Source organism: Triturus cristatus, chromosome 7 (assembly GCF_964204655.1).
Source record: "Triturus cristatus chromosome 7, aTriCri1.1, whole genome shotgun sequence".
NCBI classification, from domain to species: domain Eukaryota; kingdom Metazoa; phylum Chordata; class Amphibia; order Caudata; family Salamandridae; genus Triturus; species Triturus cristatus.
In genome coordinates this window covers 1,768,128,074-1,768,152,354 of record NC_140590.1, presented here as the reverse complement: position 1 = coordinate 1,768,152,354, position 24,281 = coordinate 1,768,128,074, and the positions used below count along the sequence as shown (strand labels likewise).

General features: G+C 42.3%; 1 protein-coding gene across 1 annotated transcript in view; it reads right to left on the bottom strand.

Annotated features, from left to right (window-relative positions):
- Positions 1 to 364: 364 nt before the first annotated feature.
- Positions 365 to 24,281, bottom strand: part of LOC146813028 (uncharacterized) — a 120,985-nt gene continuing 97,068 nt past the window's right edge. The window contains exons 5-6 of the mRNA XM_085614673.1: positions 11,773 to 11,879; positions 365 to 654 (exon numbers count right to left, since the gene is read on the bottom strand). Coding sequence (XP_085470799.1) covers positions 519 to 654; positions 11,773 to 11,879 — 243 coding nt within the window. The 3' untranslated portion in view covers positions 365 to 518. The remainder of the gene's footprint in view (positions 655 to 11,772; positions 11,880 to 24,281) is intronic.

Genomic DNA, 24,281 nt, shown 5'->3' with positions numbered 1-24,281 from the left:
TCTTCTGACTAAGGATCAAACACAAACACACAATACAGCCAGAAACCCTTTGCTAAAATCAACCTTAAAAATACAAGGATGCTGGAACCTCCACAAATTGCCAATTAGTGGAGAAAGATGAGAGGTTGGGAAATGAGAGTCCTCTCAATGATGGAGCTGTATTTAATACTTTAGAGAAGGGTCCACCTCAGAAAGGCACTAACTTCTGCCTGGGTCCCCAGAGTAGCGGGACTGTGAACCACGCACACAACTGAAGTTATTTCTTTAATTACCAGAATATTAAACAGAAGCCACGCCCAGCCTGAGCGCAGGGTACCGTTTGACAAGAAGAGAGTGTTTTCAGGCAGATCACAGAAAATTCAAGCCTAGTTAAATAACATCTTTATTAACAGCACCCGTCATTTCCAGTGTGCTTACATTGCCAAGGAGGTGACAAATCATGTTCTAGTATTTTAGTCCCAGTGAGTGAACCACCCATCCTGATTGGCTTTCCCAGTTGCTGAAGTCTTGACTCCAGGTTACACCCTGGAGCTGGATGTCCCTGCTTCCTTCTGGCAGATCCAGTATAAATCATTGATGCAACGTGAGGATACAATGGAGCCTCTGTTCACCACTCCACACCAGTCTCCATGAGCAGAGCCTGTGACACTTAACCTGTAGAAACAGGGACATTAATATGAAACAGCTGCTGACAATATTAACTGGACAGACTTTCATTACAAAGTATTGGGCTGACAGACATATAAGGTAAGAAATGTTTTAGTGAACAATGTCAAACATATGTCGCAAGATATCTAAATATGAACATTTGTTCCCCTAAACTATGACTGTGCTCCCAGCTAAACTGTTCAAAGTTCAGATGTGAATTCTTTCCTTCTGGCAGAACTAATTATTGAATCAACTGCAGTAACTGCAAGAAATAAAAATCCATTTTATTGCACCACAGCTGTCTGTCTCATGCAGCACAAACTCTCTGGTTTAGGGAATCTGCAAATAAAGGAGAAATAAGGGGAGGGTTCAATAGTGGCCACCTCTATTCAAAACAACTACTTTAAAGAGCTTGAACACTAATGAGAGGTTGGAACACAAACCGGAAGTAAGGTTTTCTCAGGGCTATACCTCCCAGATAGCAGATTTGCGAGAATAAATAAGGATTCAAGTGCTGAATAAATTGTTTTTGCCATTTTTTTCATTGTTTTTTGTGTATTACCATCAGTTAATGCAGGAAATAGCCCATGCATTTTTCCATCTCTTGCGCTGGAGTTGTTGTATCATTGAGGCAGCAATACTGGTTCCCACGAGACTACTGTTGTGTACACATGGTTTGTTATGAATTACGCACAGTGGTGAAGTGAGTGCATATTTTTAAAGAACAATCCTTGCTCCAGTGTATCTGTAATTACCCCCACAACATTTTTAACTGAGCAGATGCTGTCTCGGCCCAAACTCTGCCACACCATCAACTGCTCCATTGACTCCACCACCTTCCCTGGAGACTGGAAACATGCAGAAATAAACCCCCTGCTGAAGAAACCCTCTGCCGGCCTGATGGACCTCAAGACCTGCAGACCCACCTCTCTGCTCCCCTTCCCTGCCAAAGTCATCGAGAAGGCCATCAGCGCCCAACTCACAGAATTCATCAAGGCAAGCCACACCGTGGACCACTCTCAACCAGGCTTCAGAAGCAACCACAGCACTGAGACCGCTTCCTCACCGCAATAGATAACATCCTCACTCTACTTGACCGAGGCAAAACCACAGCCCCATCCTCCTGGACCTCTCTGCCGCCTTTGACACCATCTCCCACCCCACCCTCTGCACAAGACTCCACGATACTGGCATCTGCTGCAAAGCGCTAACTTGGATCATCTCCTTTCTCACCGGCTGAACCCAGTGAGTCAGGTTTCAACTGTTCTACTCAAATCCTACATAGTCCCCCAGGGCTCATCCCGAGCCCCATCCTCTTCTACATCTATATGGCTCCGCTCGCAGCCATTGTCAGAAAGCACAGATTTAACTTTGTCTCCTACGCCGACAATACACAGCTGATCCTCTAATTCACAACAGACCAACAGCCGCTAAGAGCAACTTCCACGATAGGAAGGGCACCCACTTCACCAGTGCTGGGGGCCACAGAGGAGCACCAATGCTCCCGGGGCCCCAGCCGGTCTGTCGCCTCCAGCGGGAGCCGGCATTGTTCCCGCCCACAAGAAGCAGATAAAACGCTGGTCCCTGCAGGTGGGAGCTAATTTTTCCTCTGTTCCCCTACCTGCTTCACAGCGGGCAGGTAATCAACTGAAAAAGTCACTGTCAGTTAGCGAGAGAATTTTTAAAGCTCCTGCCAGCTGGAAGCAGACTTAGGGGCTGATTATGATGTCAGTCGGAAAGGCTCCGAACTGCATTCGGTTTGTCTGAATCCGATTCCGAACCCATGTTTTCGACCGATTACAATCCAAGGTAATCAGTCGGTCAGTCCGATTCGGTATCGATAGGCATTCGGAGTGTCTGAGTCGGTCGGAGTCGAATCGTAGAGCTCTACAGGCCATGTTTCCGACTGACCGATTATGATGTCGGATTCTGACAGGCTTTCCAAATCGGTTTCTCCGACACAATCAGCTGTCGGAAACCGAATTTAGGGGCCTGTAGCAGGCTCCCTTTCACCCGGAGTCCAATGAATGGGCCCTGTTGGGGTACCCATGGGACCCCGCTTCCAAAACATGCACAGTGTGGCAGGAACCAATGGGTGCCTGCCATAGATTGCAAGGTTTTCTGCAACCACCCCTTTTTTCAAAGGTTGCCTGCATTGTCGTTAGGAACACAGGCTCCAATTCAAGTCAATGGGAGTCCGACTGAACAGTGTTCGCAGCCATCGTAATTGGTTTGACTCCCCAAATCCGATTCAGTCAGAAACCATTCCGAGACTGAGTCCTTCGGAATGCTTTCCGACCAACATCGTAATCGGCCCCATAGTGTATGTTCTCGCTTGGTGGGAGCTTTAAAATTGCTACCACCAAGCGAGAGCAAACACGGATTTCTCTGCCTACAGTAGTGAAGGTGGGAAAACCACTGTGTCCCGGGGTGGGTATCCAGGGACATAGCAGGAGCTGGCCTTCGGAATGGGGTCCCCAAGGGTATTAATGGCTCCAGGTAGGGAGCTTCCCTGTCCCCTTTTAAATCACTGACATGCCCTGGGGGATGGGGCCCTGGGGCCAAAAGTGGCACAGAAGGGCCCCTTTTATTTAAAAGGCCAGCCTGCAGGATATGGGATCCCTGGGGCTGAAAGTTGCCAGGGGAAGTAGGCCATCTGCACCACCCTCCCCTACGTATTTAAAAATGTCTTCCACACACGGCCTGCATTTTGTAAACACTTACACCTATTAGCTCAACACAAGCTGCACAAAATTATGTAGAAAAGTAATATGGTTGTTATCCACCACTATGTAAACCATAAAACAAATCAACACACTCATTGGATGATGTCATCAGCAATGTCATCAATGTAATTTAAGATGTCATGAGTGATGTCATATATGTGATGTGACGTCATGAGTGATTTATTATGTGAGGTCATAAGCAGTGCATGGTGGGGTGCAAGTTATAGTTATTTCTGCTAACTATAACTGGTGATTTCTGTTGTTTTTTGTTCAAAATGTTAACGTTGTCACAGACATATTCACCTAACTATAACATTACATTACCTTTGTTTTTTTCAGTGAATTTCTATGTTTTTTAACATAAATTAACATTTTATTACCATACATAAAGCAAACCTCCTGGCACTAGCCTGCAGCCAGGCCCTACAGCGACCCCCCCCACAACCAGCCAACCTCAGGCTGTGTGGGGGATTGGCCACAGGGCTTGGTCTGCCAGCAGGCCCTGTGGCCAAACCCCTAGCAGGCTGCCAACCCCACACCTCGCCCTGCCTTCATCCCTCCCAAGCCCTAAAGTGCCCAGGGGACTTCATACCCCGTGGCCAAATTCAATTAAACAGGGAAAAGGGGCAGGTGGCCTCCCTCCCCAAAACATTTTGGGCCCCGGGGACCCCATGCCTTGGGCCAACACCTAAGGAGAGGGGGCATGCAGCTCCACTCCCAGAGCCTTGATATGCCCCGGGGACCCCATGCCACAGAGTTGTAAACAATAAAAAAGGGGAGGGACTTTTTTCCTCCTGGGCTGCCCATTTTTAAAAAAAGAGATGGGGGCCACATGGCACCTCTCTCTAACCCTTATTAGCCCTTTTGGACCCCATTCCCCAGGGATGCATGACACTGTAAAGGGGAGGGGTTGGCCGCGTGGTTCTCCACCTTGAGCCTTATTTAAAAAGGGAGAGGGGCCACATGGCAACCCTCACCTCCCTGAGCCTTATAAGGTCCCAGGGACCCTCAACCCCCAAGGTGGTATCCTATTAAAAAGGGAGGGGGCCATGCTGCCCCGCTCTCTCCAGGCCTATTATGGCCCTAGGAACCCTTTCTCCCGGGGCCTTCCTGCAATATAGGTGGGTGCCCACTTAGGGCTCCCACAAACAAAACATTGGGGACTGCGGGAGAGCCATAGGGCCCCTGCCGCCTCTCCTAATGATGTGGGAGGCTGCATTGCTCCCACCCGGAGAGAGCAGCTGCTTTTTGCATGCGCCTTCCAGGCGCGAGCAGTATGTGTTCTGTTTCCCTGAAAGAGAACACAAGTCTGCTCTTAGCCAGAGAGAGCCTTTTCAAATGTCCTGCTGGCTAGGGGCAGACTTAGCAGCATATTTACAAGCCCCTATCGCCACTGCGTCAAAATGGGCTTCACCTTATTCACAAGGCGGCATTCAGCCACTGAGCATAGCTTAACTCCACATTGTGAATAAAGCACCGTTTCACATGATACTTGGCATGAAAGGGTTGGGCAATGGGTGTTGCAGTGGGTGCTGTACCACAACACACATAGATTTTGACGCTCCCCATATTTTCTCGACCCAATGCTTGATGGATTACTACAAAACTTTCCTTGCACAAATTAGGTAAAAATGCACACTTTTTTAGAAAGTTTCATGAAGATTTGCCATACCGCGTCCCCGCCATGCAAAAGGCGAGTATTTTGCAAAGTACCCTCACAGTAGGCTACCAGTATGATGTCTTATACAACTTAATGTGCATGTGTTGAATAGTAATATCCAAAAAGTTAATTTCCTCTCTGCTGGGAGACTTACTTAAATGTATGTCAGCTGACCTGCTTTTAATCAACTAAAAATGTCAGAAAAGAAGACTCATCCCCTGACAAGGTTAACATGATGTCTTCTATATACGTCCTCTCCAGAGTACGGCATTCTGAGGAAAGGGATTAGGTTGGTGTCCATAAAGCAATCTGCCAGGCCTGGGGCAAATCCTGAGCCCATGCTGAATACCATGGATTGAAAATAATATGAGTTTTGGAAAATGAAGAAGCTCTTGGTCATGCAATCTCCTGTAGGGTTAAAATACAATAAGTGGGTAGTTGTATGTGTCTTTTTATTTTCAAGAATATAACTCGCGCGCCCGCAATGCACTGCTGATGACGTCACATATTACATCACTCATGACATGGTCAGTGACATCACTCATGACATCACTGATGACATCTCAAATGACATCACTGATGAAATCACTGATGACATCATCCACTGTATGTGTGTTTTTCTGAAAATCAAATATGTTTTATATATGTATATCTCAAGGTCGATGGAAGAATAAATGGGTATATAAGTGTCTACATGGATGAATTTTTTGGGGGAAAATTGATTCAATAACTGACTGATTACGTGTGTCTTAGTGAATACATGGGTTAGTAAGTAATCTTTAAATATGTCAATATCTGTATCAGTCTCTCACTTTGTGTATAAGTGGCTGCATGGGTTGTTGAATAGCTACATGAGTGTCTATGTAGGTTATTAGTTGGTTTTTTAAGTATCAGTATGAGTGTCTGAGTGTCTGTATGGTTCGGTGGGGGGTATTACATAGTGCATAGATGCATGAATGAGTGACTCACTGTTTGTATGTGTTGAAGACAGTATGTGTGCAGCACTGTATGGATGGATGAGTGTGTGTATGGGTGTGTTAGTGAGTGAATGACTGTCTCAATAGTGTCTTTGTGAGTAACTACATATGTTTTAAACTAGTATCTGTGAGTATTGGTGTATATAAGTGAGTATATGTGAGAGTGAGAGATTGGAAGAGTTCCTGTATAAATTAGTCTGTGTTTCTATAAGTGATTGTTTAAGAGAGTAAGTATGTGTAAGTTTCTGTAGCAGTAAGTGTGGTGGTGTGTGTATAACTGTATATATGCAATTTAATGGATGTTTGATACTTTGTTTGCATGTGTGACTATGTGTCTGAGTAACTCTATGGATAAGAGTCACTGTGTAACAGGATGTACAGGTGTATAAGTACATATGATGAGTGAGTACATGTATGAGTGACTGTATAGGACTGTTGGTGAATGAGTGGATATGTGTGTAGATCTTGGAATTACTGAATTGGTGTGTTATAAGTGGTATTGTTATGTCCATTCATTTGAAAATGTTAGTTTCTATTTTTGAGTGTGTGTATCAAAGGTTCTATTATGGTGAGAGGAGGTCTGCCAATCTATCACAAGGATGATGTCATCAGTGATGTCATAAGTAATGTCATTTGAGATGTCATCAGTGATGCCATGAGTGATATCACTGACCATGTCATGAGTGATGTAATATGTGATATCATCAGCAGTGCATTGCGGGCGTGCGGGTTATAGTTAGCAGAACTAACTATAACGGAGGAATTTCAATGGTTTTGTACGAGTGAAATGTCCAGCTAATTATAACAGCCCTGAAACCTATGTTTTTTTCAGTGAATTTCTAAGGTTTTTTAAATGCTAATTCCTAACTATAACATGTCTGAAACCTATGGTTTTTTCAGTGAATATATATATACATACTTATATAAACATATATATAATCTGCATATCTATATGAATACAAATATAAATGCATGCATACATACACATATACATATATGCATACATATGCATGTTATGTACATGAAAGTTTGAAAAACACTAATATAAGCAAAGCTAAAAAGCCACCTAATTACAAGCAGAATTGCTTTAACTTAAACGAGGGTGAGACCTATTGCATTTTCAATGCTTGTTTACTTTGGTTCCATCAAGAAGGCATTCAGATGTGTCACACATTTGCCATAAATTCTGAATGTTAGCACTCTAGTTGCTCATTAGATCACTGTAGTAAAGCTACTGCTCACCGGGGAAGTCTGCTGCTGGTATTCAAAGTGCATGTTTCAGTCTGCATGTCAGAATTTTTTTATGAAATACAAGAGGATTTGATAAGTCAAAATGTGCCCTTATTTTTCTTTCTGCAGCACTAATCATAATTTCTATGGCAAAATGAACCCCCTCATTTTGTTCCTTTGCAAATTAAATGTTTTAAGTGTTACCACTTTATTCCAATCAAGATTGCTTCAGGTGTGCCATACTTTTGTCATAAGTAAGACTGTTAACGCTCAAGTTGTTCTTTAGAACACTCTGGGACATTCAGTCATTGGGCTATACTTGGGCTACATTTGGGTGGTATTTGTGCTACATTTGGTCTCTTTTGTCTCTGGTGGCCATCTTGGGAGACTTATTTGTAATGAAGTTTCCTAATTTCCTCATTTACTACAGTCTCCACAGTAGGAAATACTTTCAGTTTTTTAGTTTGATTCCATCAAGAAGTCATTCAGATGTGTCACACATTTGCCATAAATTCAGAATGTTAGCACTCTAGCTGCTTATTAGATCACTGTAGTAAGTTGCTGCTCACCAGGGAAGTCTGCTGCTGGTATTGAAAGTGCATGTTCAGTCTGCATGTCATAATTTTTTAATGAAATAGAAGAGGATTTGAGAAGTCACTCAAAATGTGTCCTAATTTTTCTTTCTGCAGCACTATCATACTTTCTATGGCAAAATGAACCCCCTCATTTTGTTCCTTTTTAAATTAAATGTTTTAAGAGTTACCACTTTATTCCAATCAAGATGGCTTCAGGTGAGCTATACGTTTGTCATAAGTAGGACTGTTAGCGCTCTAGTTGTTCTTTAGAATACTCTGGGAAGCTGCAAGAACACAAAGGAATCAACTGACAGTCTCTGCCCTTGTTGGATGTACATGTTTTACTGAGAATGTCAGACTGCATTCTCACATGACTGAGAAAGATAATGTGAATTTACAGAAAATATGCTCTCAGTTTAGCTTATAGATCACCTTCCAAACCTCTGTGGGAAAAGCATGAGAAAATAGTTTTCTCTCAAACATGATTCATGATATCCCAGCAGAAGGCTTTTTCACATGGTAAAATCACCTTAGAACACACCACAATTCCTAAAATGAGTATGGTACCATCAACAAATGATTTATATTGTAACTAAAGTCTTAAAACCTTCTATTAACTGCAATGCTTTTTAATGAGCTGCTATCATGTATATTGGTCCCAAGATGGCTTCCAACAATTCTTGGATGAAGTACTGACAGCCAATCAGATCTCACGATGAGATGTGTGGTTGGGCTCCGCCCAGATAAATATATATTTTTTTCCTTTAATATCTAAAAAACTACTGAACAGATTTACACCATTTAACAAAAAAGCACGAGTCTGAAACAAGGGCTACCTCTTTGCCAAATTTGGTGTAATTCCGTTCAACAGTTCGGGTTGTAGCTGCGACTAAAGGTTCCTATGGAAAATTGCATGGGGAAAACACGTTTTTGGACCCTCCTTTTTTCTCAGCCCCCGCTTGATGAATCACCCCCAAACTTTAAGGATAGGAGCGGACCGGAGCTGGCCAAAAGTTTTGAAAATTTCACGAGGATTTGTCAACCGGTGCCAAAGTTATTGGGAATAGAATGTAGCCCATTTCCTATGGAAAATAGGTCCTAAGTATAACTACCTACTGGCGACCGCCAGTAGGTAATATATATATATATATATATATATATATATATATATAGAGAGAGAGAGAGAGAGAGAGAGAGAGAGAGAGAGAGAGAGAGGGAGATACATCTGTATGTTTATTTAAACATATATAATTTAAAACTATTATAAATATAATAATTTAAATGAATGTGATAATTTACTTATTTTTGGTAAAATGTAAGTATAAACATATATATTAAACACATTAAAACCATAACAAATTAACTCTATATAATTTGATAACAAACCAATTTAATTACACATAGAATAGTAAACAATATAAAATTTAAGCTTTAATAAACATATATTAAATATTACATACATTACTCGATAAAAATATTATAATTTTAAATACACACAAACAATGCAATAAAATAAATGAAACAATATAAACTGAACTATAAAATTGTCGGAATAAAACATATACTATCCCCACTCCAATCTCTGCAACCGTAGGGTAAACGGTGGAATCAGGAAGGGTAAAAGTTTCTATTCCCACTCCAGTTGATGCAACTGTATGGAAAGGGTTGGACTCAGGAAAAGTAAATTGTTCCTTTCCCACTCCAGTATGTGCAAAAGTAGGAAAAGCATTAGACCCAGGAGGAGTACAGTTTACTATTTCCACTCCAGTCAGTGTAACATTAGGCAAGGCGTTGGACACAGGTGGGGCAACATTTACTATTCCCACTCCAGTCCTATGCCCCTAAAAACGCAACAACCCACACCTAAACTGTAAATTAAAAAATTATAATAATTACACAATTTCCATCATTATTTAAAATGAATTAATTAATAATTTAGTAATAATTTATCAATTTTTATTTAATTAACTTCCCATCCTATACCCATGCAAACCCAACAACCTGCACCTAAAATATAAATAAAAAAACAATATGTTCGCAATTTCCATAATGAATGAATAATTGACTAATTATTAAGTTATCAATAGTTTATAATTGATAATTTATTATTCAATAAACTTCCCACCCAATAACCCTATAAAACCAAACAACCCTCACCTAAAATATAACTTAAAAAATATTATTTACACAATTTACATACTCAATAAAAAAAAAATATTAATAATATGAATTGAAAAAGTATAAATAAATTATACTTAATTAACCTCCCACCCTGTACCCCTACAAACCTCAGAACCGGCTACAACACTATAAATTACTATTTTACAATTAAATTTAAAATACAAATAACTGAAAATTACAAATTATATTTAAACACATTAACATTATTACTAAAACACATTAAAAAATGTAGAAAATTATATCTCTTACCTTAAACAATCGATATTTTTGTCAACTATATTTTTTGCCACCCAATATTTTTGTGTCACGATATTAAAAAATGTATATTTGTACAACTCTATATTTTTGACTCAATATTTTATCCAAACATCTAACAGTACAGGTTGGCGTCTGGATAATTCACCAGTTCTGTTGCTTGCATTACACTGAAGTTGACGGTAATATTTGGGGAGGAGGGGGCATAAGTGGGTGCCTGCCTCGCACCAGAGCCAATTTGGTGATTGGGGACCCCATTCCACCAAGGGCAGCTTTTAAAAAAGGGAGGGGGGGCCGCAACAGGGATATAGCTATATATGGGATAAAATACCCCCTGATAGGCATACTTGTTAGCAGTGAGTTATGTGATATAGAGTAGCATGAGGCAAGAGTCCATGTACCTTCTTATGATCAAAAATATAGAGGATCGATGGGCTCTAGTTGTATTGTAGAGTTGGGTGGATCGTATGTCAATATTAACCCTGGGCGTAGTACTACGTTACGCTCACGGAGTGTGCGTAGGTCTCACTACTACGCGCTATGCGAATTGCACATAGCACAGTGCAAAAACGCGTAGCGTAGCAGGCATTTTTGCTTGCTCATGGTCCTCAACGCCAAGTTGGCGACAGCGAGCGAGCAAAATGAACATCCCGGCCAGACTTTTTCCTCGTTCGCGATCGGCAACATCAATTTGCCGATCCCGGTGAGATTCTCAACGCGGGGAGGTCAGGTTTCTCATTACCAGTCCGCGTTGAGAAAGCTGCCGCTCGAGTACAAATCTACTTGAGCGGCAGAAATCAACCGCTTGCACTGTGCAAGATGCTGTTTGTAATGATTGCACAGTGTGGACAAGCATCCGGCACTGTGCAATCATTGCGAACAGCATTTTCCCTACCGCACTACGCAGTTCAAGTAGCTACGCGTAGCGCTACTACGCGTACTGCGCCTAGGGTTAGTCAATATAAGCGAGTGACACTGAACTCCTTAGCCTTCCATGGCAGTCAGGGAGCTGTATGACCTCTACATTTGAAAACCCCATTGCTTCCTAATAATAACAGCACAGTCGCTGCCCTGAGGTTTGTAAAGGTGTTGTCTGGTGAGATGGGGTCAGTTTGCGTTGCTGGGTCCAGATTCACTGTCTTGAAGGCAGCCTCCTCTGTCATTGGGACAGGCAGTGAGTATGGGGCAGAGAGGAACATGTCTGTGTGAGAAAAATACTCTTTATGTTCAACTACAGCCACTATGCTTTATGTCACACTCTCATTCTGCAAGTGTGGTGGATGGAGAGAAGGTGGGCCTGAAACCTAAAGGCAGTGATAGGTAAAATTGCACGTGGCAATAAAGGCATCAGTCAGTGTATAAAAATTTACTTATTGCAACATGCATGAATGCTGGGGTCTGTTGTTGCTTGTGGGTATTCTGCACACTATGAAAACATGTAACTCACTAAATGCGCAACTTGATCAATATTGTCCATTAGACTTCTGTAATAATGTTAAAAATACATGTGCCAAACTTACACAGTTTCATTCAGAGTAGATCCATTAACCCAGGTCCAGCGTCCTCCTGAGGGTGTGTTGAAAAGTCCAATCCATGCCTGGTTATTGAATTTGGATGAAAGATAATCCTGCACAAATTAATACAAATATAAATTAGGTAGAATCAGCACATTCACCGTTCTCTCTGAATAAATACAGCTATGTAAATGAAACAGTATTTATGGAAATTAGTGAATATATTTGGCATGTGAGAAAATAAGTTACTTACCTGTAAAAACAGTTCTCCTTTATTGGTAGCTTTCATAGATTCACATGCTTGAGACATTCCCTGTACTCGAAGTCGGAGTCCCACGGTACCATAGTAAAGCAGTATGTATTGGTATAGTAGGCTATAATGGCAATGAAAACTCAGTTTAATAGCCTATCTATGTGCTTTTAAAAAAAGGACCAAACTTGAACCATAACCAATCAGGCAACAGCACTCTCTAGAACACTCCCAACAGAGGCTGAGTTTCTCATATTTATCGAGCACAAGTGGGAATAAATAATTCAGATCTGTAAGGGGAGCCTCTGTGGGGTGATGGTTGGGTTGAATGTGAATGTATGAAAGATACCAATACTGGAGAACTGCGGTCACAGGTAAGTAACTTATTTTCTTCTCCAGTATTGGATCTTTCATAGATTCACATGCTTGAATCAGAATAGCAAGCCTTTTTGTAGGTAAACATATCAGTAATAGAAGAACCCTTTAAGATGGTGGGTAACAGTTTATAGCATATCTGTATAAATTCATCTGTGACTTACTTTGCGCAAATTATCCATATATGAAAAGACAATCATGCAGTTTACAACTGTAACAAATACATTAGCAGAGACATATCAATAATCATTTTAAATTACAGAACCTCACCTTACTGAAATAGATGACGTTAAACTGCCTGTCCTATGGCTGCATCACTTCCGATTCCAGACAGTAGTGCTTCGTGAATGTGTGTGTCCTTTTCCACATCGCAGCATGACATTTCTTCTCCTGCAGGACATCTGCAAACAGAGCAGCCGAAGTGGAAACTCCCCTTGTTGAATACCCTTTCGTTCTTGCTGATAGTGGTTTGCCTGCCTAGTTATGGCAAAACTGAAAGGCAGTCGAAATCCACTTTGAGACTGTTGCTTTTATACCTGTAGCACCTTGGTGAGACTGTGCATAAGAGACAAGCAGTTGATCAATTTTTCTTATTTGTTTAGTGCAAGGAAGATATAATTTAAGACATTGCTTAATGTTCAAGGTATGGAGAGACCTTTATGCCGGGGATGCCGGATTTGGGAGAAAAGTACAAAGTAGGATAGCCTAATTTAGATGAATTTGCGATGGGACTTTGGGGATATATTTTGGATTTGTCCTTAGAAGAACATAATCATCAGTGAAATGCAGGAACGTTTCCTGTGTCATGAAAGCATGAATATCGCTTACTCTTCTAGCGGAAGTGAGAGCCAAGAGTAAAGCGACTTTGTGCGTGAGATAGTTCAGGCCTGCTTTGTGAATGGGTTCGAATGGATGCTTCATAAGCTGGGAGAAAACCACATTGAGATGCCATTCTGGAGGAGGAACTCGTACTGGGGGGAAACTCTGAACTACCCCTTCATGAATTGTTTGACTATTCGTGTGGAACAGCGTGAAAGAGAATGTGCAGAATGTCTGTACCTAGAAATTGCAGCAAGGTGAACTTTAACACTTGCATGTACTAAACCTGATCTGGCTAGAGACATGAGGTAATGCAGAATCTCTTCCACTTTAACATGATTGTCTTGTTTATAGATTCAGCTCTTGATTTAGACAAAATTTCTCTACAGTCTTGAGAGATATCTATATCTAGGAACTCGTTGAATTCAGAAGCCACGAATGTAATTGGAGAGAGATTGGCACTAGATGTAGCATTTGGCCTTTGTCCCTCATCTGCAGCGTCGGAATTGCGGGGAGGCGAAATGGCTTGGACTCCAACATCAGTAATGGGCCATTTAGGAGCTGTTAGAATGAGGCGACTGTGCTCCATCTTCATTTGAGTATGAGAGGGAAGGGGGAAAAGCATATGCATAAATCCTGGACCTTCTCATTGAAAGGGCATTTCCCCATTACCCTGGGAGCGGGAATCGACTGGCGTAGAACTGGCATTTGACACTTTTTTCTGTCCTGAAGAGATCCAATGCTGGTTTGCCCCAACGGAAGAAGATTTGATCCAGCTCCTGCTTATCCACTTACCACTTGTGGCAACTGTCTCTGGATCTGCTGAGCATGTCTTCTAAGATGTTGTTTACGCCCAACACATGCTCGGCTTTCAGAGATATCTTGTGGATTATAAGCCATTTCCAATGTTCTTGGGCTTCCTGCGAAAGCATTAGTGACCTCGTACCCCATTTTCTGTTAATGTAATGCCTACTAGTAGTATTGTCCATACAGATCAGCACAGAGGCTCCTGCTATACGTGGAAGAAAAGCCTGGAGGGTAAGAGATATCGCCTGTAGTTCCAGGTGATTGATATGCATTTTCTTTTAAAGTATTGACCACTTTCTTTGTATCTGTAGGTCCTGTAAGTGGCCGCCCCAGCCCTCTAAGAATGCATCAGTGGTGATGATAAATGCAGGTAGTGAAGTCAAGCATGTGAGGCCTTGCGATAGGTAAGATATTTGAGATCACCACACTAACATGTGTACCATCCTTTGGGTGATGTTTATCAAGTCATCGGACGATCCCTCTGACTCACTCCATTGTGCTTGTAGCTCCTCTTCCAGTGGCCTTATCTTGAGCTGTGCCAGTAGAACCAGATTGATTGCAGATGCCAATTACTGACTTGTACAGCCGCACTGAAACATACTTTCTTTTGGAAATCTTTGGAGCTAAGTTTGATAGTCCTAGCTGTCTGCCTTGGGAGATAATGGCTTTGTTTTGCTTTGTATTCATATTGGCTCCCAGAAATGTTATCGTTTGACTTGAGATAGTTGAGGATTTTGGATAATTCACAGTGAGGCCTAGTCTGTGATACAGAGAGAGTCAAGCGCTGGTACCTCTGGTAGTTTACTGTTGTGTTGGGGCTTTTAACCAGCTAGTCATCTAGGTAGGGGAATAGCTGATCTCCTTGTTTCTAGAGTGTGACTGCAATGGGGGCAAGACATTTGGAGAATATACATGGAGCTGACTTGAGGCTGAATGGAAGAACTCAGAGAAGGCAATGGGTCCCAGCTACAGTGAAGTGGAGATATTTGCAGTGTGCTTGAGATGTATGGGGATGAGAAAAAATGTGTCTTGTAGGTTCAGAGAGGTCATGTAGTGTCCCCTGTTTAGCAGGTGCAGGATTCTGGAGAGAGTATTCATACGGAAGGATTGTTTGCATAAGAATTTGTTCAGCTTTCTGAGGTCTAGGATGGGTCACCATTCCTCTGTTTTCTTTCGTATAATGAAAATACAGAAGTAGAATCCCAGGCCTCTCTAGGAGTAAGGGACCTTTTCTATCGCACCCTTGGCCAACATTATAAGCACTTTTTTCTCTATAAATGAAGACTATATGGGTGCGCTCCCCTTGGGGGGTTTTTTGGTGGCTTCTGTACAACCTCTAAGGTATGTCCATAACTTACTAGTACTCATTTGTCCAAAGTTATTTCTATCCATTGAGGGAGGTAGTTGGAAATATTCGCACCCACAGGATTGGAAGGAGTGGATACATTATCTTAAAATGTTTGTAAAGTGCCTAGTTACTCCATTCGGAGTGTTCCTGTGCCACGATTCCAGCCCTACAGTGATCCAATACACATGGCTAGACCTAGTTAAGATTGTCTAAAAACCCAGGTCTTAAGTTTCTACTGAAAGATCACTTCTGAGCGTCCCTGTCTCATATCTGCTAGAAGGGTGTTCCACAGTTTGGCAGCCAGAAAACTGAACAAGTAACCTAGTATCCTCACTCTATTCATCCTAGGGATCCCAGTGAATGCTGCTCCTGTAGACCTGAGACATCTGCTGAGATGATAAGCCTCTAGCCTATGTTGTCCACTTGCCTGGCTTCCTTGTCTGGTGGTGCCGAAATGGAGGTGGAAAGGTTTTTGGATTGCCTTTGCACCATTTGCGAGATCACAGAGTCAGGTTTGGGATGATCTGTGAGGCAAGCGGGGAAATCCTCAGTGGCTTTATACTTATTGTCCATGCGAGGTGGCACTGCAGCTACTGTAGAAGGGTTTTTCATTATTTTAATCCCCTCCTCCCAGATATAGTCGATGATGGGGATGGCACTTATTGACTTCCTTGCTCATCTTTGAAGTCATAGGGAAAGCAGACTGACTGTTTAACTGAGGTTGGGAGATGAAAAAGTGTTGCTGCTCGATCCATTAGGTTATGAAAGCCCCGATGTCCTCTGGGGGAGAATCTGAAGGATGTGGCGGTCATCCCTTGGGGGTTACGCTCAGGGAGCTTCCCTTCCTCCCTTTCCTCCTCCAAAGATGTTAGATCATCTCATGGAGGCACCACTATATATGACGGAAGTGTCATCCTAGGTATACTAGGTGGTAGAAAATGCATTGGCTTAGCTGGAGAGGCAGGTTGAAGTGGTACTATTGGCTGATCCTATGGAGTGTCAAGACACCTCCTCTTGTAATCCTCCACCACGGGCTGCAGATCTTGAGCCAGGGACATGGGCATCTCTACCTCATCATACGTGGCTGCGGATGAGGATGGTACTGATAATGCTAATTATGCCTCTTGGAAGGAGCATAATACTGGTGGTAATAATGTTTGTCCTCTTCGTCCTCATCATCCTCCTGGTATTTGACCCAAAATTCTCATGGGCTGTGCTCTGCCCCAAAAGACACATTGTCGTTGGATTCCTTTATGTCTAGGAGGTGACTTGGTAGTAGAGGATGTCAACTCATTTCTTAGAGCAGTCTTACTTATTTGTGTAATTTTTATCATCGTTCACTGTGCCATCAATGATGTCATCGACAATGTCATCGTCAAGGTAAATTTTAGCATTGGAGGTTGGGATTCCGTTACCGTTGTCATCAGTGCCATCGTCGTCAGCGATTTCTCCATCAAAGGTGTCTTTCTTGCCCGTGTCGTTGTCGATGGTGTCTTCGTCAATGGAGTCTTCATCAACGGTGTCATTGTCAACGTTGTCAATGGTGTTTTTGATGATGACAGTACTCTAGTTGACAAAATGAGCCTGTTGACGGCTGTCATCATCATTGTCTTCGTAAAAGATTGTCTGGTGGTGACTGTGGGGACCGCAGTGCTTGACACTATCATTGATGGTGAAGTCGTTGTTGACGGGGCTCTCAGAGGACTTTTACTCTTTGACGTCGATGGTTCTGAGGAGGAAGAACACAGCCTTTTCCAAATCTTTATAGCTGGAGAACTGGGCTGTGAGGAGGCCTCCTCGGATGAGAAGAATTTGTTTTCTCCTTTCTCAGGGGGTCTTCATGGTGAGTTTTCAAGGCCTTACAGCTCTCCACAGATATCCCTTGGTCAGAAGATCTTAACCTTTTGTGGGCTCTCACAGATGAATCATTGTCTTCCTCACAAGTGGTGGATTTCTGAGTTTAGGACTTCTGTACCAACAGAAGTAGCCTCCCCTCCCTGTCCTTTAAGGTCTTAGAGGAAAAAGTGTGACATATTTTGCACTCCGGGTAGAAGCAATAAAGACAGTCCTTATGTGGATCATTCACATGGAGCCTTTTCTTTCCATATTTTTTGCAGGATCTGATTTTCTTAGAAATATCAGACATAGTAGCTGTAGATAAATCTGCAACTCTAAAAAGAAAAAAAGGAGATTCCCTTCACATGACGTGCAGTAGAAAATCTGAGGGATTGAGCCTCTGTTGGAAGAGTTCCAGAGGTTGGTGTTGCCGGATTGGTAATCATTTTAGTTTGGTCCTTTTAAAAAAAGGAAATAGGTAGGCTATTAAACTAACTTTCCATTGTCATTATAGCCTATTATACTGATGCATACTGCTTTACTATGGCATTGTGGGACTCCCACTTCGGCGATGGCAAATGATTCAAGCATGTGAATCTAAGAAAGATCCAACACTGGTGAATTAGATGATTTTACCCAGAGATCTTAAAGTGTATAGCCCCAAGAAACAGGTGCATCCTTCTTAGTTTGTTGTGGTACAAGACAGGAGCTGAACAACTCCTCCTACAAGCTAGGAAAAGACAGACTTTCTCAAATTTGCGGAAGAACTTGTAAGCGCTTCTGGTTTTTCCTTTTACAGATCATTGTTATAAATTGTATTAGTCCAACCAAGCACACAAAGACTGCAACTCCAAACATACAGAGCACAAATATGGTGTATCGTCCATGAATACATCTGGAAATCTTATCTGGAAATGCAACAATTCTATAAATTGCACCTATATTAAATATTCCAACTGAAATACTCCACACTAAACATACATTTTGTGTTTCTAAGTTGATAAGTTGACCTTTTTCTATTTTGCATTTTTCAAAGAAATACATGTGTTTGACATTTTACAATAATGTAGACCAGACACTTTAATTCCCTCACTATTGTGGGTTATCCAAAGTTCTCAATAAAACGCTTTTGTTGTTTAAATAGTTTATGTCTGCAGGTAATTTGCCCCATGCAATTAATCGGTGTAAATGGACAACGTGAGCGCTTTCATTGAAATATGACTTGGCAGTACGCTCCATCTAGTGCAAAAATATAATTAAGGCAAAACTTGTACCAACATTTGCAAAAAGTGCTTGCAAATTGCACACCCACTTTTGCAAACTGACCAATGTACTAATAGGTCATATACAAAATAATGATTCAGAGTGTGACACCATTTGACCTACCTTATTAATACACACATGACAGATTGCAAACTGCGACTCAATTTGTTTGGACGGCATTACAGGGTCGGTTGTCTTCTTGGTACAGCAGACTACCATGTCTGTGACTGTCTTTAAATTAAGGAAACTTTTTTTTTTATATGCAGGCTGTTTTCCTTAAAGCAAACAAGACTTAATTTAAAAAAAAAACAAATCTTTTAAAGTTGTTTTTAAATAAATGCCAGTGGTCCTCTGGACTACTGCTTTTTACTAAACAAACATTTTCCAGCTTACCAACCCCCAAGCAAATCGGTTACCACCTCCTTTGAGGAGTTGGTAACTTTTCAATGGTTTGCAACCAGAACTGCAGATGCAAACCATTGATACATCGCATATTGAACAGTAAATTGGTAGGGATGCCCTAAACACAAACTGTGATGCGGTGTCTGTTTTAAAACACTTTTTGCAATTCGGTAACCCTTTATTTACTGGCACAACAGGTTTACTAAATAGCAAAAGGCAACTTTTCAGTTGCACAACGTGTTTATGTGTAAGTTAAGGTGGAGCTTTCAGTCTCCAAGGAAAACCAATAATTTGGCAGATGTGACTGGCTCTGGAGATATACTAATAGATCTAAGTTATTCAGCTCATTCATTAGAGAGCTCTGGAGTTTGTCTCAGTAATAAAATCATGAAGTCTGTATAGACTGTTTTATTTAAGTTTAATATAAAACATCAGTGCTCAGATTTCTAAAATACTGCTTGCCAAGAAGTTGAGACTAGTTAGGTCTGGGTTTATTCACAGCAACTATCAAACAGACCTGTTGTTTACAATATACACCAAGGCACTTATTTACAAGTCCCTTGTGCCTCCGGTGCATATTTTTTTCCCATATAAAAAGTGATGCACCCGCGGCGAAAGGGGCTTGCAAATAACCCCCACAGTGAGCTTTGGTTCTGCACTTTTCAGCCACTAGCTTTCTTTCATCAGCCTTTTTCAGCAATTTCTTTGAGACACTGTCAATCACTTTTGGCTAAATCCTGTGGTGTATTTATGGCTCACTCATTGCTATTAGCTGTGTAGGTACATCTATCTGCTTCGACTTGAGTGCTAGCATTGAACTGCATCAGGGATAAAATAAAATTTTAGCCCTTTCTGTCTGCACTTGCTGGCTTCCGCTTGTGTGTTACTATCACATTATACCCAGACCTTTTACTTTGCCAATGACTGTTTTTCTGTTTATCTAAAGATGGAGCTTTGTGTCATCAGCATACTAGTGAAAAGAGTTTCCATGCTTCTGTGTTATTGATGATGAATATGAGTCTAAAATCCCCAAAATTGCCCAAAGAAGAGCGGTGGATCATCTTGAACCACAACACCTCGGGTTCTGGGGAGACCACAAATTGGGATCATATTATATTGAAAGGTCTGAGAAGACCCAGGAGCAATGAAGAAATGTTAATGTGAGGGTCCTGAGCAAACAATCATGTCTATTTCAAAGTCAAAATGAGATCTATATCCTGTTGTGCATTGATTTATTAGATCAGTGACAGAATATCAAGCACACAAATATCATGACACAGAAAAATTGTGTCAAAAATATTGTTGAAGCAAATATAATTTTATTATACTTATAAAGGTAAGTACAAAAATATTGAGTTAAAAATATCGTTTACACTAATATTTTTCAAAATATGACAAACATATTGTTTTTAAATAAATACATAGTTTAACATAGTAAAACTTAAACATTTTAATACATAACTATAATATAATGTATATCACATAAATATAGGTAACACTTAGGGGCCGATTCCGATTTCGGTCGGAAGGGCACTGAATCAGGTTCGGCCGTAGCGGATCCGATTCCGATGCTACTTTTCCGACCGATCCGTACACGCGTCCGGACAACGAAGTACAATGGGAAGATGCGCAAATTCTCCGACTGACTCTTTCCCGGCTCTGACCCGATCCGTCCGATCCATCCGATTCGGTCGCACGCAAACCGACACGCGCAATGGAGACGAATCTCGACCAAACTAGTACGATGCTCGAATCGGACAGCTCGACCGAGTCAGAGCGTTCGGCTCGCAAAAGCTCCTGGAGTCGGACTTTGGGGGTCTGCGTCGGACCCCCCGACACCCGCAGCCGTACAACTCGCACACAGGGGGAGAACAATTGGTCTCCCCCACATAGGCATGTACGGCACGGATGGCACCGATGCGTACCCACTGTAGGGGGCACACTTGTCCGAGACATACCCATTCAGTCAATGGGAGCACATGTACGCGTCGTACATCTGGCTCCCATTGACTTCTATGAGAGTCCGACCGAACCGAGTCCGACAGCATACGTGCGAATCGTACTCCAGGGGCGGCTGGTGCTAATGGGCAAAATGGGCGTCGCCCTGCCCCTACCACTCTGAGGGGAGAGGCAAAAAGAGAATTTAGAAAATCGCCACACAGCAGGAAAGAAACTACTACTTGCTGCTCTCTTATTTTGTTATGGGCAACTGTGATGAACTTTGCAGATGCTCCTGCTGTGCATATGCCTGCTGGGCGAGGTATTCTTCGACCTGCAGGCACAAGCTACAGCTGTGACATCAGTGCAGAGGGCGTGGTGACTTTGAATGCCGTGAATACATTTGGATTTCGGGCGCTTACACAATGGCCCTGGGAGGAGTTCACAGAACTCCATTCATTTCAATGGCAGGGAGCGGGGCAGACTGAGAAGGAGAACGAGGTGATGGGTGGTAACAATTTAAACTCATCACGAGAGGGGGCGGGCTGTAGGAGGGGTGCAGCTGGATTCTCTCTTCATTCCTCGTGTGCTTTCACTTTTGGAAACGTTACTTAAGAAGCGGAAGCTGTGCCCTTTCTCTGTGGACACCTCTTGCATCTTGTTGGTTGCAACACAGGCCCAAAAAGAATACAGGTTGGCACCTATGTTCTCTTTAGGCTGCGATTACATGAGCCCCACTGGCTACATTAGAGAGTTCAGCTATTTTTAGGCACCAGGTTAAGCGATTTGCTCAGAATCCAGGATATAGTCGGCGCCGAGACTCGCACGGCGCCAAGTGCTTTTTTTTCTTCTCTCCAACCTCCGCTTGCCTTGTGCACAGCCTGCGTTTTTCGGCAGTGCACGTACTATGCCTATGTCTTGTAGTGTTGTTCACCCCATGTCTGCCTCTGCAGATCACATCGCGTACCGCGTGCCTTTTCTGCAGCGTGGCAGCCGGTACCGGTCTCTCTCAGCGCTAGTTGCCGGCGGGGCTTCCTCTTTGTTTACACCCACTGGTGGTGGCCAGCCGCAGGTTTCTCCTACTGCCATGGTATGTTCCTATACTGGACTTCGACGCCCGAAATAAGAGCGGCAGGCTGTTCTTATAAACCAAAGCATTTATATTAACAACACGGCCTCCCTCCCCTTCACCAAGGCGTACTTCGCGCTGAGGCTCGTTAGGGCCGAGTCTGCCACGCAGCAGTCATCCTCCCAGGGCCCTACGACTCCAAAAGGCCGAACACTCGCTCCGTCGCGCCGGTGGGCAGTTGTTTTGTCTTGGCCTCCCAACCGTGCCTGTCCTCAGGCCTTCATCTCAGGGTCACACAGAGCCCAGTCAGAGAGGGGTCATCTTGGTTGTGCCGATCTTTTTAGAGGGAACAAAAAATCTAACTTGCACGCTGCTCCCTGTGTCCCATCTGCTTGTCCGTCAGCAGGCTCTGCACAGCCAGTTCGATCAGCAGGCTTAGGGTAAATCAGGCAGCTATCTAAGACATCCGCCTCACTAGCGTTAATAACCTCATCCGTGATTCGGGTAAGAGAGCCTGGAAGCAAGCCTCATTTGAAATAATGTGACTAATCTGATATCTAAACTTTTCTTGGGCATTTTAACACCCATGGCGACTTGAGATTCCGGCTGATATTTTAGGGCTACCTTTGCGCCAACTCACAAGTTTTCTTTTTTAATTTATTTTTAAGATGGTTAATCGTTTAATAGTTTCAGTGTAAAATGCATGTGTTTTCATCAGTGCGCTTACACCATTCTTCATACAGTTGCACATGCTGTTAAAGCATATTGTATATATTAAGAGAGGGTAGGACCCTCCAGGAGTTGAACCTTAGCCATTTTGGACCTCCATGTTCCTATTTTCACACACCGACACTCTTTTCCGAACCAACAGGATGCGGGTAGTCTCCCTTAACTCTGCTACTCATCCCAGCGGTGGAAGAACGAATTATTTCTAGTTTATACCAGCACCTTGTTAACCTAAGGTGTTCCTTGCACTGAACTAAACCTCAAATAATTAAAATGCACTCGTATAGCCATGATCAGTGTGCACAGTTTTATAACAACATTGCATGAGTACACTTATATATTAAATGTGAATAATGATGTGCCTGAAATAGAAAACGTGAGTGAACGTGAACACGTATGCTGCAAACAAAGAGAATGTGCCCACTTTTAAAGCTAATGAAATTCAGCTCAATGTCTGGATCTGATAGAGGGCAATGCAAAGGCAAATCGCTCTAGCACGGAAAAGAGTCCCTGCACCAAAACGCATTTGTCTGTCTGTTTCTGGCTGTTACTGCTGTTGAACAAAACCAGCTCCATATACCGGCAGCACAGCCAATCCTTTGAATGAGTCCAATCAATTAAATCAGGTTATTTTCAATCTTTATGTACTCTGTCAGTTTTCTCTATTACTTTTTTCTGCCATTTGCTCTGCCGTTTACTTCAATTCATTTTACTCATTTTCATCCAAGTGACGAATCCCTTCGTCAGGGGCATCTAAATGTGTCAAGCATTCTACAGCATGTTTTTTTAACAAAGGTTGAAGTGTTATTTGCACGGAGGTGGGTTATTCACAAGATAGGCGAAGTCCTAGAGTTGGGAGGTTTTCAATCAGGATCGTTACAGACAGTATGGTGTCATTTTTTAACGGGAATGGTTTCAGGGCATGGGTCTAAGCATCGAGTATGCATCACGATATAATTATTATTTATAATATGTATAGTGCATTATAGTATTTGCAAAGATTATGTTGACATCTATTCAATTTGTGTATTTTAGATGCCCCTGACGAAGGGATTCGTCCCGAAATGCATTGGGCAAATTCAATTAAACACGTGACATTTGGAAACTATCATGCCTCCTGTGTGTGGGTGATTCACTTGGATGAAAATGAGTAAAATGAATTGAAGTAAACGGCAGAGCAAATGGCAGAAAAAAGTAATAGAGAAAACTGACAGAGTACATAAAGATTGAAAATAACCTGATTTAATTGATTGGACTCATTCAAAGGATTGGCTGTGCTGCCGGTATATGGAGCTGTAACAGGGTCCACTGGTTTTGTTCATTTTTGCAAGCGCAATTTGGACGGAGCGCTTACCTGGCATGCACGCCTACACAGGAATACAAGTTAAGCTTATGATCAATTTCGGAGGACTATGGTGTGCATCCCGCTACTTATGTTTGCATGTTACTGCTGTTGGTCATTATGGTTTGTGTGTTAAATATTCTTAAACATTCACTGCCCTCAAGGAGGTCCGAGGTGTGGCTTCTCTGAGGCATACCGACATTTTCAAAATGTTGGTATGTATGTGCTGGCCTGTGAATTCAGAAAAGTAAAACTGCCTTTTACATACTTTCATCATGAGAGGCCTATAGTTTTTTTTTTTCCAAGTGTTATATAGCGTGAACTTGACCCAAATGTATCC